The 16,729-nt window shown below is 43.8% G+C and overlaps 2 protein-coding genes across 3 annotated transcripts; one reads left to right on the forward strand and one right to left on the reverse strand.

The window, feature by feature from the left end:
- Positions 1-87: 87 nt before the first annotated feature.
- On the reverse strand, positions 88-9,896 carry map3k12 (mitogen-activated protein kinase kinase kinase 12). Of its 2 annotated transcripts, none has more exons than XM_035158998.2 (14): positions 9,625-9,896; positions 7,457-7,980; positions 5,989-6,172; positions 5,683-5,874; positions 5,422-5,580; positions 4,825-4,983; positions 4,575-4,683; positions 4,299-4,408; positions 3,912-4,028; positions 3,683-3,817; positions 2,848-3,565; positions 2,689-2,756; positions 2,217-2,514; positions 88-1,922 (listed from the first exon to the last, which is right to left on the reverse strand). In XM_035158998.2, the coding sequence occupies exons 2-14, from the start codon at positions 7,917-7,919 to the stop codon at positions 1,767-1,769; spliced, it is 2,868 nt and encodes a 955-aa protein (XP_035014889.1). In that variant the 5' UTR covers positions 7,920-7,980; positions 9,625-9,896; the 3' UTR covers positions 88-1,766. The 2 variants fall into 2 exon arrangements, with proteins under 2 accessions (XP_035014889.1, XP_047196305.1); XM_047340349.1 differs by having other exon boundaries at positions 5,989-6,184; positions 9,625-9,893.
- Positions 9,897-11,424: 1,528 nt separating this feature from the next.
- On the forward strand, positions 11,425-16,700 carry aaas (achalasia, adrenocortical insufficiency, alacrimia). Its single transcript, XM_035158999.2, has 17 exons — positions 11,425-11,563; positions 11,752-11,883; positions 11,999-12,126; positions 12,835-12,890; positions 12,988-13,079; positions 13,176-13,222; positions 13,480-13,578; positions 13,786-13,929; positions 14,312-14,432; positions 14,517-14,641; positions 14,959-15,019; positions 15,110-15,200; positions 15,300-15,393; positions 15,570-15,637; positions 15,737-15,818; positions 15,910-15,994; positions 16,468-16,700. Exons 2-17 carry the CDS (start codon positions 11,773-11,775, stop codon positions 16,621-16,623), a joined length of 1,560 nt encoding a protein of 519 aa, XP_035014890.1. The 5' UTR covers positions 11,425-11,563; positions 11,752-11,772; the 3' UTR covers positions 16,624-16,700.
- The last annotated feature ends 29 nt before the right edge of the window (positions 16,701-16,729 follow it).

Consider the following 16,729-nt stretch of genomic DNA (forward strand, 5'->3'; position numbering starts at 1 on the left):
ATGAATCCAAAGACGTGGTCCTGTCTTGTGAGGAATCTTATTTCAGGTATGAAAGGACAAATGTGCAAGTGAAGAAATGACACTGGATCAGTTTGGACATGCTTAAAGTCATTGAAAATAGTCATTTATTTCTCATTCAGCTGTCTTATGTGACGCAGCGACAGCGCAAACTGCAGCTACGTCATTGGCCCGTCTTTTTTAAACAAACACACGTTTTGCTTTGTATTTTTTTTTTTTTTAACCAATACATTATTTATTGTTGCTCATAATATTTTGCTTTTTCGATATAACTCCTATGTTACAGGTACAATGTGCAATGCCGTATAAAAACAAAACATTTCTATTCAAACCCAAAGGATACTTACTGTTTTTACTAGTAACCACCACGGAGAAGTGCTCTATTCCTTATCCGGCTACTTCTGCAGTAATATTAAAGGGTCAAATGTACAGTTGAGGTTTTTATGAAGCCCGTCAGCGTCGAGAGCTACACGACTCGTTTTGGTTCATTACTAAAGAGGGAACTCCAACTATTTTACACACCAACATCGATTTTTAAAGGTCTTTGGGAATACTAAATTACCACATATGGGAAATAAAGTCGTATAATCTCTAAATAGATGCTGCCTCATGTGATGTCATGTGAGTCAGTTGGAAACCCAAATCTCCATGTTGCATTGTGGGCAATGTAGGCACCATGTTTGAACAGAGATGGGGAATACGTGCTGTGTTTTTAAGAGTTGTGCTTGTGTTTGTATGCAACTCTACTTACATATTTAAGTCCATAGGCTACTAGTGCACATGTCCAACCCCTGACGATACCACTGTTGATTTAGACTGCACTAGTGGTAGCACCTTAATAAAACTGGCACCTTAGTGTATATACAGACGACTCCCATCCTATCCTAAACTCGATGAGCTTAATAAAAACCTCACGCGTGTCTTATGTGTGCGTGAAACTCAGTGGTAGGAGGGTTAAAAAATATATATATCACTTATTGAGATCTCTAATTATGCATCATGATCCATGTCCGGATGAGATTTTCATTCCATTATGACTTTTTTTTTTCTCTTTCTCGAGTGCTGACATTTATTAACAAAATCAAAATAACTCAAAAAGTAATACTTTCAGGATTAAAAAAGTGTAAACTTTCACAAAATATAAAACGGACACATTCAAACCATAAATTATAAACATGTAGTCATGCATTTGTTCACAGGGCTGCATATCGTTTAGTCTTACTTTTTTTTATTTTTTATCTTACAAATAAAATAAAGTTAGATATTTCTCATGTGGTATGTCATGGATATTTACATTATTATTCATTAGTATCCGATGCATTAGTGTGTGGAGTACCATGAAGGATGCTCCAGGAGTGAGGGTTAGAGTGTTTCAAGGACTACAAGTGTGGTGTCTTCTTGTGCGTGCGTCTGTGAAAGAGTTTTTGCTGAACTGGAGCAGTGGCTAAGGTTACCCTGGTAACTAATCTGCCTAAAAAAACCTACTGAACGGAAATGACATTTATCAGATGTCAAAAGCTGCCAAAATATTTGATGCCAGGTTACGACAAATGCCCTATGTCGTCTGATGTCGGTTTGCCAGCCTACAAACTTATGAGACACCATAAGTCGACTTGTCATAGTCTGAGTGTTTTAGTGGGTGTGATCCCTCATGACAACAGTAAGGTACTGCACTGACAGATTGGTGTACGCCTGTGATGGTTGTTCTTTGTCGGGTGGCTGGAGGTCGTTCCCCAGTGTCCAGTGATCTATGGAGGTCCTGTGTGCGGCGCCTGTGGAGGCCCCTGGTAGGACTGAGACGGTGGAACCCATGCTCCAGCACTGGGGGGGCGGCTGGGCTCTCCACTGCCAGGCTGATCCAGCTCAGCACTGTCGCAGTCGGAGTCATCGCACAGAGCCCGGCTCTAAACAGAGAAGAGGAAAAGTTTTTTCACACATGACCTACAACCAACGTGAACATACTCATTTACAAGAAAAATCTATCGGAAATCTCTGTCTGTCTTTGGCTCGCTTATCTAAAAAAAGGTTGGTTATTGGTAACCAACGTAAATATTGGTAATGACATAGAAGTGTAAAAATCCATCATTAATGCATTTCTTGAGTAGTAGTTACTTTCCACCACTGTTTTCTTGTGCTTTACATCAGAATAAGAAGATGACATAAACTGACACATGCAGTCCTCTGTGGAGCCGTTTTACCTCATTAGGATTCTGCCCAGCGTCCAGCTGAGCCTTCGCCTGGCCCAGGGCTCCGTCTCTCTCTGACAGGCCATCAGAAGCCTGCGCAGGATCAGTGTTGTCTGCCGGGATCTCAGACCCCTGCGAGAGGAGATCGTCGCTGCGGTCGTCCAACCTGTCGTCGGTGTTGGTGCTGACCACGTCTGGAGTACCGCTGTGAGAGTGGTCTGTAGTGTGGCCCTCCTCGCCGTCAGACACCGACAGGTTCTCTGAGCTGAACGTAGACACCGACTGGCACTTGGTGATGCTGGTCGGCCGTCTGGAGAGATTGAAAACAGACACCAACAAAAGCAGGTTTTTTAAAAAAAAATCACAGAATTGCCAATATGGCAGAATGACGTTATTCTTCTTCTCTCTATGAGTCAACAACTTGTCAGAGAGGGAACATGGCTTGAGGGAATTTTCCACTGATGACGGACATCAAGTTACTCACCGTCGCCGTGGTAACTCAACCTCACTGTCAACTTCACCTTCCTCCTCTTCTGATGATACTCCACGCCTCTGTAGTAAGAAACAGCAAAATGCACAAGTGAAAATGATGGAAATGATGACCAGAGCACTGAGGAAAACAAACACACATCCTGCTCTGTACCTGTTTGCGTGTGATAGCTGCCCTGTATAGAATGGCTGAAGGTGTAAGGTGCTGACTCCCGATTCCCCCTGATGCCCCCCGGGGCAACCTCACAGCACCGGCCCCCTCCTCTTTGTCCTCTCCGTCATGAGGCAGCCGTGGAGATCCCAGAGATCCGCGTCCTGCTGCCGCACCCCTCCCACACGGTGAGTCTGGGCTGCTGGAGAACGGGAACGATGCGGCATCCTCGCTGGGAGTGTCGCTGCGCGGAGGAGTTTCTATGATGTCATCCATGCCAGCTGCACCCACCTCGGACCCCCCTAAACCCGCAGAGGCACTGAGGCTCCCCCCTCTCTCCAGCCCACCCACTGAGGCCTCCCCTTTTCCCTGGGCCTCTGCCTCTAGTGTGGTGCAGATGAGGTCAGGGCTGGAGGAGGAGAGCTGCCGCTGCTGCTGCTCGTGGCCCCGCAGGGCAGCAGAAGGCTCCAGGAGCTGCTTGGAGGTGTTAGTGGTAGAACTGTTAACCTGGGCAGTTGTGTCCCTATTAGGGGACGACTGATTCACCTTAAGTCCCGCCAGGTCCCCACTGCTACCCTTACCGGGCTTGCGATGTCGGGTCTTTACCCGTCGAGACCGGTTAGGAGAAGTGGAGCTTCTGTTGGGGCAGGCTGGGATAGTGACTTGCATTACGGAGGAATCCATTTTTGGCATGATTACCTCAGACTTGAGGATGTCTGGCCTGAAAGAGTGGGAGGGGTTAGTCAACAACTATACTCCACAAGCCTTATAAATATTAAAAATTTTCCATTTCAGATTTAAACTTTTATCAAATAGCCGCTGAACTGAGATCTCACACCTCTTTCCTGAAGGCAGTTTCTGGGGGACATTTCTCTTCTTGATGAGTTTGTCCATGGAGTTGGAGGAGCTGCCCTGCCTGGAGCTATGATGCTTAAACAAGCCTGGATACTTCTTATCCAAAGACTGCTCTCTCCTGGACAGAAAAAGTGTGAAAACAGTGCGGCTTATTAATGAAGAATGTCAGCATTTTGCAAAAATACACCCTGCGTCTACGCAGTTATTCGTACCTCTGCAACTCTTTCTCTTTAAGCTCCAGCTGCAGCATGACAGCGCTTAGCTCCATGTAAAGGTTGTTAGCCCTCTCCAGCTTCCTCTCATAATGCTCACGAATGTCCAACGCATGCCTGTGAAGAAAAGAGGCTACTGATGTCATTGTGCATACGCATGAGAGAATCCAAATCCTCTACAATAGGCGTCCGCTCAAGGCACTTATTTCATCCACAGGGGCAGACAAAGGAGTGGAATAGAGAAATAGGACAGAATGTAAGTGGCCTCATGTATTCAGACCAATGTCGTAAAATTACCACTATCCAGTACAACACAATTTGTTATAATTGGTATACTGTGAATAAACATAAAACACGGTATATGAGAGGTATGAGTATAAAATATACCTGAGCTCTTCCCTGCGTCTGTTGATCAGTTCCTCATCGAGTCGGTGGATACAAGTACCCTCAGATTTAATCTTCTCAAAGTGCTGTTTCACCTCTTCTCGCCATTCAGCCTGATGAGAGCACATTTCTGTTAACAAGCTCTGTCTAGCCAGAGCTGAGCTCAAACACAGATCTCTTTAGTGCTGCAGAAATGTCTGACTATTTATTATGAATTTGGCCGTTTTTATTTGGTGTATATTCAGTAATTCAGATGGGAAATGAGACAAGAAACCATACCTGAGACTTGAAGTACGTCTCTTGTGGAGTGGACAGTACATCAGCTGATGCTATGTCCAGATGAAGAAGGATCTGACGGAAAGAAGGACGATTCCTGGGCTTACAGTTCCTGCAGATCAGAGATGGGGGAGACAGCTGTTTACATTTACAATTCACTGTAAAAATCAATAAAGCCCTTAAACCACAGATAAGCCAAATTCTTTATTTCTCTTGCTTCATCCCAGGTGTCTGTTTCCAGACGTTTACTCACCAGCACTGTCTGAGGAGGATCTTAAAGCCATCGGGGCAGCTCTCAGGTATGGGCAGCTGAAGACTGTTGTTTCCCACGCCCCAGATGATGGCAGATGAGTCCACATCTCTATAAGGGACCTCTCCAGTTAGCATCTCCCACAGCACCACCCCGAAGGACCTGAATATATTCAATGGTGGAAGAAGTATTCAGATCCTTTACTGATTCAACACTAATTCCAGCATTCCAAACCTAACCTAAGTAAAAGTATATGTGCTGTAAGTATTATCAGCAAGATTATCAGCAAGAGTAAAGTGCAAGTAACTCAAATATGTATTTAAGTACAGTACTTGAGTAAATGTATTTAGTTACTGCTATTTCCACCAAGGAAGTCTCACTGAGGTTGAGATTTAAATACATACTGTACTACATCACAACAAGATGAAAGCAGAAATCATACAACTCCCTTTGAGGAAACACTGAAACACTGAAAACACAAACCATTAACTCACAATACTGATGCATTATCTGCACATCTATAGTAGTAGATTAAAGATAATTGTGAAACAGCAGCATTGAAATAAGCTCAAAATAAATAAGAACATTTATGAGACTTACCAAATGTCCACCTTTTCTGACACTGGCTCATTCCGAATCACTTCCGGAGCCATCCAGGCTACGGTGCCAGCAAACGACATTTTGGTGCTCTTGTCACTGAGCTCCTTCGAGGTGCCAAAGTCAGAAATCTTCACCAGGTCATCGTGTGTGATCAGCATGCTGCAAAGGAGAGATTACACAGGATTTCACGTGGGAATAATAAAGAATCCGTTAGATGTTGTGTTGGCTTTCGCGTTACAGGCTGTAGCTGTGTTGACTCACTTGGGGGACTTGAGGTCTCGGTGGATGATTTTGTGGAGATGTAGGTAGTTCATGCCCCCTGCGATGCCCATGGACCAGTCCACCAGGAGGGAAGGGGTGATTTTACGGCCCGCCCTCAGCACCTCATACAGCTGGCCTTGGGCACAATATTCCATCAGGATACAGTAACAAGGAGCCTGGGTGCACACTCCCCTAGAGGCAAGACAGTCAGATAACTCACCACAGTGAACCAGAAAAGGAAACACTATATAAAAGTGGGATTTATGCATATTAAACTCTTGGTACAGATATCACGGGTTTCCTCACTTGAAAGTAATGATGTTGGGGTGTTTCAGTTTGCGGAGGTGTTTGATCTCAGTCTCTTTGATGTCCCGCACTTTCTTTACAGCCACGTCATCTCCGTGGAACTTGCCGAGGAAGACGGCCCCCTGTGCTCCGCTGCCCACCCACTGTAGGTCCGAGATCTCCTCAAAGGGAACCTCCCAGGACTCTAGACGCAGACCAACAAGCCAAACAAAACAAAACTCTATGACTACATGTGCAATTATGGAAAGTTATAAACACAAACACAGCAACAGAAAGAGTTATCACTTAGTTATATCCATCACATATTGCAAAGCCTCCAAATGTCAATATGTAGTAACAATATCTTGTTAGTATAGAAAAAGAGGAGGGGGGTTTTGCAGAGGAATATGCTGGCAGAACACAATTACATAACACAAAGAACCTGCCATGTTCGAACAAATGATAAATTGACATCTTATCGAGTATTTCTATGCAGAGATAAGAGAGAAATTGAGGGAAAAGAACAACAATCCACATCTGGTCTAATCTGTCAGCTGTCATAGTGACACGACTTAAACGACTTCGAGAGCATGGTCACTAAAGAGACACGAGCTGGGCAGAATAAAAGAGACAGGCGAATCAATTCTTCATGAGGTCCACCAAAGTGTCCAGATCTCTGGAGAGCTGCAGCGGAGGCACATTCACATGATGCTTCCCCAGTGCAGCTGTGAAAACTCACTGTCTCATGACTATGAGGTGAGCTGACCACAGTCGTGCTGCTAAAGGACACAGTGGCAGTGAGAGAGCAATGGAAATAATGGAGGCCTGGTTATGGAATAGGACAAATAAAATGTACACAAGTAGTGACACAATCTAAGGTACTTGTATATGAATATATGCTGCTACTTTACACTCCTATTCTACATTTTAGGGTGAAATATTTTACTACATTTATCACACACCTATAGTTGCTTTTAGGATTATACCTAAAAAAAACACATGATACACTGAAATAATAAATCCTATCGATCTCAGATGGGTTTAACTTTTCAAGGCCCAAAGGTGTCAAATGATTCAATATTTCATAAAAAATTGTAGATTGTATCTGTGTAATGATAAATCACCAACATTACTGTAATGTAATATATTATAATAGGTCAGTCACAGTGACTCTATTTCTGCAGAATTAGTACTTTTATTCAGTTATACTCCTTGTGGAGTAATCATAGATTGTTGCACTGGTAATTTTACTTAAGTAAAGGATGTGAATGCTCTTTCATCAGTGTGGAGTTCAAGCTCCATCCCTGGGCTCAGCTGTTCTCTTTCTATGGTACATCTCTATGGTTACACAGTAATATCATATCCTAAATGACTAAATGACGTGTTTAAGTCACGAATTGTCGTCTTTTCTTTGTTCTGTGGCATTTAGATTCATTGTGCAGAACACAGCAGAGGTCAGAGAGCATAAAGGTAGAACATGTCCACTTACCTTCATGGCTATGCTTGTGTTCAGTGGAGTAGGCCTTTCCAATCATCGTCCAGACTGGCTTGAGACAGCCAAACAGTCCCTCCAAAAAACCTCCACTTCCCGATTGTAGTCGAATGTTGTCCGACTGGCTCCGCACAGCGCCAGCCTCCGGACTGTGCCCTGCTTCGGCCCCGCCGCCACACTGGCAGACCTCATGTTCATGTAGTTTTAGCACGCTGTTGTCAAAGTGGCCCGAGGGTCCATCACTGGGAGTGGGGCTGCTGCCACCAGGCGCCCCCTGTCCACCGGTGTCGATGGACAGCACGTTACGGATGACACACTGTGTGGGGGTCAGGTCCGTTTCGGGGGTGCAGGCAGGGGTGTCTCCATCGAGTCGTCGATAGGGGGGCTCTGAGATGGGGGTGCTGAAGCCTGACAGGGAGGGGGAAGGGGCACGGGGCTCATGGATACAGGTCCCACTCATCAGGGGTTTCCCCAACACCGCAGGTTAGGGTGGATGGAGGATGGAGAGATGAGAGGTAAACCTGAAGGAGAAGATTTATGACAAGAAATGCATTAGAATGACACAGTCCCAGCTGTGGACCAAAGGTGACCGGGCCTTTCAGGGCTCCCACTCTTTGGGACAATCTCCCTGAGGAGATCCATCTGACAAACCCCTTGTCCTCTTTTAAATCTCTCTTAAAGACACATTTTTACAGGCATTTTATGTTGATATTTTATCTTGTTTTTACTCTTTCCTCATCAGCAACCTTTCATTATGTCGGTATCTGTTCTCTATTGTTGTGTGATCTTCAAATTGCTTCTAAATAGATTCTTATCGTTTGCTTTTTAACTGTTTCCTATTGTTTGCCTTCAATTTTCCATTTTGACCTTGTAATACACATTGTCACTGTGTTTTAACAGGTTCTTTATTAATTCAGTTTATAATAATTCGTACTATTATTATCATGGCTATCAGTGCGCTATATTTTGTTAAGATATAAACAAACGTGGATCAATTTCAGCACTGGACAGCTCGGTTTGACTCAGGGAGCTGTCCAGTGCTGAAATGACTCTAGCCATTACTGTTAGTGTCTCTTCTGATCTTTTAGAACCACCAGACGAGTGTAGTCGTGCTGTGAGTTGGGCATCCAGCCAGTCCCCCAGTTTAACCACTCAGACGCTCCATTTCCACAGCAGAAGTCGGTGTGAATCACGCAGTATAAAGCCTCATCTCTGTGTCTGTGAATGGGAATGAAAACCAGCCTGCCCAGTGGAGCCATCACCCGGAGAGTGGCGAGGGGGCTTTATGAATGAATCGAGCAGAGGAGTTTGTGCAGCTTCAGCGCCGCATGACTGTCACCTGTTCTTTGACTGTCCCTCGGAGGAGCATCGCATGCAGCCTGACAGCATCCGAGCAAAGCGGCTCCCGTATGTCGCGCGTCGTGCATCAAGTGCAAGAGCATTGTGTGCATTTTTCAAGAATATGGCGAATTGCATAACCACCTCGGCGTGCGTGCCTGCGTGCATGTGGTGGGGGGGCGGTTAGGTGGAAGGGGGCGGGGGTGTAGAGAGAGAGAGAGAGAGAGAGAGAGAGAGAGAGAGAGAGAGAGAGAGAGAGAAAGAGAGAGTATACTATTCACATATCCTACACATACACCAGCTCAATGTCTTATACTGCACCACTGCATGAGAGGAGCCAAATGAGAGCGTGAAAAAAAACGGCCAATAAACAACCAACCGGGCCTGTGCGAGGGAGCAGTGCGCACATGCATGCACATACACACAGAGCCACACACGCGAATGCACGCACACGCACACGCAGGAAGATCAATCTTTAAATAACCGAGGATGTGATGATGACACTCAGCAGCATCATAGCCGACGTGCATGAATTGCGAGCCCGATGCCTACTATGGTCCATGCCAAGTGAAAGTGCCGCAGCGTCTCCACATCCACTCATGGTGTTGGCATCGTTACGCACACGCATATTTCATAATGTTGCTGCACAAATATGATTTTCTTGCATCCGTCGACGATGATTGGTTCCTTGGCAGCATCGGTTCGTTGGTGCAGTGCAAAGCGGCGTGAACGCGACCGCACCGAGCAGCGGCACCAGGCTCCATGTACCCTTAACCCTTATCCTGTATTCAATCAGCATTTAACCGGAGAGTATGACATTCCCTTACCTTTCTGCCCGCTTGATGCCGCGTTGTCAAGTGAAGGGGTGGGCTCCGCTTTCTGTTTGTCCGCGATAATGAGACAATCGTTGTTCCTCCTCGGTCCAGTTTTCCTCTTTGGATTTCGCCTTCCTAGATCCACGAGTTTCACGTTCCTGGGACCGATCCCAGCGGCCGAATCGTGTTATCAATAACCGGGGACCCATGCAACGTGAGGCGCGCTGGGTTATTTTTTTTTTTTGGAGGGGGGGGCTGTCTCTTTCCCAGTGCTGAATTGACGTCACGGAAATGAGACCTGCGCCGCGTGGGGGCGCTAGAACCAACCTCTGCAAAAGACACAACACACACATACAACGAGGCTTTCAGTTTTCAATCATCCGCATGCTGTGTTTGTTTAATTTTGTGCTCATTTCATTCACTGATAACCACATTTGAGAAATTCACCTGCACAGTCCTCCATCCTGCTGCTGATGTGACCTTGAGCAAGACACGTGGCTCCAGGGATGCTGGTGTGCTAATAGAGAAAGTGCAGAGTATTAAAGTGTGTTTGAATGGATTAATGGAACAACTGTACTGTAAAGCACTTTGATGGTCATCAAGATTAGAAAAGACTATTTACTCGTCTCCTCTGGCCCTATTATTTTGATTCAGTTATAAATAGGTAAACACTGAGGTGAGTCCTGGTTATCTGATTCAATTGAGAGCCATGACAGGAAACTTTGGAAGATGTCAACTTGACTAACACAGAGATGTTGAAGTCTCATAAAATAAATACTTTCACAGCCAGTTTTAGTGTGGGCATCTATCTATTGTTTTAGAACAGACAAATATCCTTTAATGGTGTATAGTCAAAGGGGTGATGGAAGGAGCCCATGTGGCTTTTTAACAGCTTAATATTATCATCCTGCTGACCATGCACTCAGCTCTCACTGGAGTAAACAGAGCATCATTATCTTCATCATAATCACAATTCGCATTAGCAGGAAAATGGAGGAAGTACACTGCAGGGGAAAAACATGAGGAAACAATTTAAGACGGGTGACAGTAAAATAAAATCCCTGCTTTGTATGTGACAACAAATAATTGTTACCTGTTTCTCAGGATTGATGCAGCAGTGTCGCTCTATGTCCTGAAGAGGACAACATGTCAGCTCTGTGCAGTTTGTGCACTGAACTCTGCACCATGTCAGCAAGACAACCAGGGAGTGAATTCCTGATCCTAACCAGCAGAGATTATTTTAATCAAACAGAAAGAATGAGGTAAAGTTACATTCATTGTTACAGAGTTTAACTTGATAAACTAATGTCCGTTATTATTCTAGTTAATACAATATAAATGCTTTATTGGAGCACTTGCATATTCAGATCTTTTTAATAATCAGAGAGATGGAGCTTTTGTTTACTTGTTTATTTGCAATAAATAAACTTCACGAAAACTAGAGCACTTTTCAAAATCCACAATACAAAGGGTTTTACAATGGCAGCAATATAAAACAGACTAGTCTTATAATCAGTGATGCACAAAACAGTAGTTTGCTAAAGAAAATAAAAATACAGTTCATGAATTAAACTTGATTTATTGCCTGAGCCCAAAATCCACAGAATACACATTTCTTCTTTTTCAAAACAATCCAGTTGGAAGAAATCAGAAAGGAATCTACGCATATTGAGTTTCTAGCTTCACATTAATATCATCAACCTAATAAATAAATAAATGTCGCTTTATCACTTGTTTTCTGTGAGTTTTAAATAAAGCTGCTTTAAGACAACAACCAAAAAAAGGAGACTCGCGCACGGTTTGTCCCTCCGACTCGCCGTAGTCCGCACGGCGGGATTAGCTTGAAGCTGTTGAACCGAAAGTGTCACAACAGAGAAGCATGAGCTTTACAGTTGTTGCCTGGAAACACAGCTCGTGTTGATTCACCTCCACGGACAGGACGCGCCACAAGGTAACCTCACCGGACACCGACGGTTATAACAACCGACACTAAAGCAGTGGACTAGAACCAGCTAGCTAGCTAACTCCTAACTTTAGCTAACCCGCTGCTCGCCCCGGCTACACTCAGCTGTTGTTGGGGTGTAAACATGGCAGCCGCTATGACTGTGTGTACCTGACTGTGCCATGGTGTGTTTCCAGGGTCCTTTCCCCGCGGAGAAGATGTGCTCTCTGTCGCTGTTCCCCCCTCCGCTGGCCCTCGGACAGAGCACCCTGTGCGAGTCCAACAACGAGCTGCTGCCCGGGGACAACACCGAGGACCGAGCCAAGCAGGTCCGGAGCTTATATGGTGGTGGTGGTGGTGTTGAATTAGTCCAGTGTCTCTGCTGATGTTGATGGACCGGGTCCAGTGAATGTGTCTTCACCCACGTTGTGTTGTTTTCCGCAGGAGACCAGTCCACTGAGTCTCTACTTCCCCCGAGAGTCTCTGAAGCTCCACAGCCGAACAGAGAGCAGCAGCAAGGCGGCGTTTCTGGACCATTCAGAGACCCTGTGGATGAGGAGTGCTGCAGCGTGGTAACACACATTGATACAACACATTCCTGAGACCCCCACCCTGACAATGGTCCTCACATGTCTGTGTACACACATACACACAACATGCAGGTGTGGTACATGTAGCAGACGATTTATAACTTTAATAATAGAGTTATTACCGTCTGGACAACCTAGGATTTCTGAAGATGACATTGATATTCTTCATAAGGATCCATTTTAATTTGCTTTGAATGATTTTGAAGTACCGAAGAGGGCATTTTACACTAAAAGTACAACTTAACAGGGTTTTCTGGTTGGAAAATTATGTAGTGGATACACCTTGTTTAAACTAGGATGGTAATTCTATACTTGATTTTGTTGTAGCGATATGAGTCTTAATTTAATGGATATTTCATTTTCTCTGTGACTAGGGAATAGGGTTATATTTGCTGAATATTTGCTGCTCTCGTCATTTGGATATTACAATTTTCCACAACATATTGTAAGAAAAACAAACAAAGAAACAATTCACATGGAATCTTATGTAACTTGTGTTGAAGTATGAAAATGCAGAGGCTGGTAGTTTAAACTGCTGAGGCTGGTGGTTCAAGCCCTCATCTCTTTCTGGGTATAAGTTGAAGATGACATCCTGTGAGACATCATGTCGAGACAATGTTCTGTCTTATCAATAATTTGTCCCAAATCTATTACAGAGAAATGTAATAATGTGACTTCTCTCTGTTTCAGGCGGGATGGTGGTTTCACAGGACTACTGACCGAAATTACCAATTCAAATACAGAGGGTATGGGATCTTGTATTGTGTTTTTGTCTCTACACATACCTACCTGATCCTTCATATCCAATATTCAATAACTCTGTTGTATGTTTTTCTCTTGCAGTGCCAAAATGGCTGTCAGTGAGTTCTGGTTGCACCCTGGCATTGCTCCAGAGGGTCTCTTCGTTTCACGGCTCCTTGTTTCCTCATCTTACAGTAAGTTCTTACTTAGAAAAAGTGCTGCACGTGTTTATCACTTGTTTGTTGTGTTACATTAACTTGTGTATTTCCTCTTTGTCGTTTGCTCCACAGTTAAGCAGTGAAAACATGATAGCTGAGTTTTCACAAGTACTGAACTGGTAAGTGCCACAGATTAAAGATGTATTTGTGCAGTTGTGATGATTAAAAGAATAATCTCGTCATTCAGCAGTGTTCCTGACAATTAATGTAAAAAAGTAAATAGTTCTCAAACCAAATTTTCATATACATTGATGGATAATGAAAACAATCATAGTTTCTGCTCGATATAAAAGATTGTCTTTGTTTACACTTTAAAACTAAAGTTTGTTGAATAGTCCACAACCTTTCTCTGCTTTTATCCCTTCTTTATGACCAGGTCTGACTGTGTGGTGCGAGCCTTTGCGTGGCATCCTCACACAGATAAATTTGCTGTCGCCCTCCTGGACGACTCCATTAAAATCTACAACCCTAAAAGGTACAATTACTTTGCCCTGAAGAGCTGTTGCCAAAATGACAGCTCATAGAATACAGTCTACACTGCATATCAGCAATTAACTTTTGCTTTCTTTGCAAGTTATTCTTTTACCCTTTTACCCTAAGACTACAATAGCTAAACTCGTTATTCTTAAACTTTGACATAGCAATTTAGGTATTGACGTTTGCTTCTTTTGTTCTCTGACAGCGCCACCACTCCCACACTAAAGCACCGTCTCCAGAGGAGCGTGGCAGCAGTGCAGTGGAAGCCGTTGTGTGCGTCTGCTTTGGCTGTCGCTTGTCAGAACTGTTTACTGGTCTGGCACGTGGACCCCTGCTCACTGTCAACCAGGTATGTAAAGTATAATGTGTTCAAAACCATTGAATTCAGTCCTTTTTGTGGATTTTCAGTCAGCACCATCCAAACTGTCGTAAATGCTACTGTCACTACTCAACCCAAATCATCTGAACTGATTAATTGTATCACTACAGATTATTATCGGGAAGTACAGACAAAATGTGATTTAAATGTCCATAAATTCACTTAATAAATAAATGGAGACTTTACTCTCAAAGTTTTTCTGTCATTTGAATATGAATGTTAAAGCTATGAGGTATTAAAAGAGTCTTAAAAATCTTTAATCTAATTGATAAACCCTGTAGAAACTCTCATATACCTGTTGTATTTAATTTTTTTCATGATGCCCCGTTCTTCTTCCTTTGGACCCGTCCAGGCCTTCATCTGGTTGTGCTCAAGTTCTGTCTCATCCTGGTCACTCCCCAGTCACTTCCATCGCCTGGTCTCCAAACGGATCTCTTCTGGTGTCAGCCTCGCCCATGGACACTGCAGTAATGGTACGAGGCAACTGATTCATATTAAGTGATTGACTGAAATTCTGACAAGGTTGTTCGGCCTTTTGACGTCCATGTACGTTTCAGGTTTGGGACGTCGCTGCTGAAAGCTGTGTGCCACTGCAGCGGGTCGGAGGAGGCGGGGTCACCTTTCTGTCCTGGTCCCCTGACGGCAGCCATGTCCTGACTTCTACACCCTCTGCCCTCTTCAGGTTAGAGACAGCGAATCAGAGATCGGGAGTTTCTAAAATACCCAGCTTCCTATTTGTCTAGCTACCCTCCCTCAGTCCCTCTTTCCTTGTTGAGCTACATTTGCACATTTCAAGTTCAAGATATGCAAAGCTGCCAATTTTTCTCCTTCATATTTAATGTGTGTGGACATTGGCCACTTTCTATATGATTGTAGAGCGCCATGAATATTTATGAACATGTAAGGGATTAGTGGCATAGTCTGGAGTTAATCAGGTGTCCCCAGATAATAATTGGAGGGAGGTTTTTACAAATTAATAAGTCAAGTTCCTTTCTTCAGGGTTTGGGAGACCAGGATGTGGACCTGTGAGCGTTGGCCATGTGTGAAAGGACGCTGCCAGGTGATTAACTTCTCTCCAAGTTTCAGAGTTACAAGAAAATATTTTACATCTTTTGTATTTATCAACTAATGATGAATCTGTTTTTGTCAGTCTGGCTGTTGGAGTCCGGATGGGAGTCGGCTTCTCTTCACTGTGCAGGGCGAGATGGTCATCTACGCTCTAACCTTCACTGACGCACCAGGTTCATGTCTCAGTCTTGATACAGAGTAACCAGTCGTCTTCAATAATACGCAGCTCAGTTGATTTTACAGCTTGAAACGTTGTCATTGTTATTCTGCAGGCATCTCTACAGGCACATCCAAAGGATCACAGGCAGCAGCTGTGGTGGCTGACCTATCGGAGACAACCTTTAACACACCAGATGGAGACATCATGTAAGATCTTTAAGCTAAATCACTAATTGGCTGCATTTTAGTCCACAGAGGCAATTAGTGCTTCCAAACAGTCCAGAGAGAAACGGAAGGAGACGACATGAATGCTTCTCTTCACCACTTGATTATTTGATCCTTGAAGGTCAGCGTCACTCACTTCTCTTTGATTTCTTTACCAGTCTTGGTGGAGAGATCCAGTCTATAGCCTGGGATCCAAGAGGAGAGAGACTCGCAGTGATTCTTCAAGGTCTTTCACACTTTTCTTTCATTCACATCAATGAAGCCATTCATTATTAGTTCAGTATAGTTGTAATAACTCTACTCGGCCTCCATTTTTGTCTCTCAGGAGATCCACAGGCAGCAGACCGACCTGCGATCATAGCCGTGTTCAAGACAAGAACCAACCCCATCTTTGAGCTTTTGCCATGGTTTGTATTTAGCTTCAGTATTGCATTTCCCAGGATCGTACTACAGTGTATCCCGTCTGGATTTACTATTTTTTTTTGTTTCCCTGTTTAGTGGTTTTGTTCAAGGGGAAGCTGACGCAGAGCCCAGACTGATGCAGTTCCACCCAAATTTCCAGCACGGAGCCCTGCTCACTGTGGTTAGTCTTAAACTACAAATCCCTGTTTTTCATTTGATTAGTTTTTATTAAATAACATGGGATGCTTTTTGTCAGTGTCTTGTAGTTGTTTTTAAGATGTTTCAGACAGACCTGCAGAAAACTCTCAATAAAGCTTTTAACAGAAGATATTAGAAACTCATCATCTCCTCGATCGTGTAAATTTTAGCATAAGCCCCAATAATTCAATTCTTTCTAATTTTGTTGATTTTTCCATCTGTTATATGCCTGATATATTTAAGTATATCTTAAGGAATTATTGCTTACTGTAAAGTACTGTAAAAATGTTATATAGAGGTAAATCATTTCATTATACTGGCCTGTATGTTGGAGAAATAAGTGTTAAATTGTGTTCAATGTTGTATACAAAGGTGTTAAAACTCTGTAAAATGAAAACCATACTGGCTTCACCTCCACACTGATATCTCTCTCTCTCTCTCTCCATCTGTTCTCAGTGTTGGTCCAATGGAAGAATTACCCATGTGCCTTTCTACTTCCTGAGTACTGCTGTCCCCCATTTTGGCCTGAGTGGCAGTCCGTTGTTGCCTCGCCCGCAGGAAAGGCCGAGTGCCTTGGCCAATCAGTCGCTCTTCACAGAGTTAATCTCTTGACCAACCATCACACACACATATGTCATTTTTTATGTAATGAATTGTCAATAAAAGTCTAGAAAGTTCTTGACACACTTCGACTGGTTTGCTTCCTTCTTTCATCAAA

Source organism: Hippoglossus stenolepis, chromosome 6, assembly GCF_022539355.2.
Source record: "Hippoglossus stenolepis isolate QCI-W04-F060 chromosome 6, HSTE1.2, whole genome shotgun sequence".
In the NCBI taxonomy this organism is placed as follows: domain Eukaryota; kingdom Metazoa; phylum Chordata; class Actinopteri; order Pleuronectiformes; family Pleuronectidae; genus Hippoglossus; species Hippoglossus stenolepis.

Excerpts from the sequence above, each read along its gene's own strand:
- map3k12 (XM_047340349.1), bottom strand. The coding sequence starts at position 7,919 with ATGAGTGGGACCTGTATCCATGAGCCCCGTGCCCCTTCCCCCTCCCTG. Across the intron at positions 5,875-5,988 it reads CCCAACATCATTACTTTCAA|GGGAGTGTGCACCCAGGCTC; the intron begins GTGAGGAAACCC and ends TCTTGCCTCTAG. Across the intron at positions 2,515-2,688 it reads GTTGAGTTACCACGGCGACG|ACGGCCGACCAGCATCACCA; the intron begins GTGAGTAACTTG and ends CAATCTCTCCAG.
- aaas (XM_035158999.2), top strand. The coding sequence starts at position 11,773 with ATGTGCTCTCTGTCGCTGTTCCCCCCTCCGCTGGCCCTCGGACAGAGC. Across the intron at positions 13,579-13,785 it reads AAAATCTACAACCCTAAAAG|CGCCACCACTCCCACACTAA; the intron begins GTACAATTACTT and ends GTTCTCTGACAG. Across the intron at positions 14,433-14,516 it reads CCATGGACACTGCAGTAATG|GTTTGGGACGTCGCTGCTGA; the intron begins GTACGAGGCAAC and ends TGTACGTTTCAG.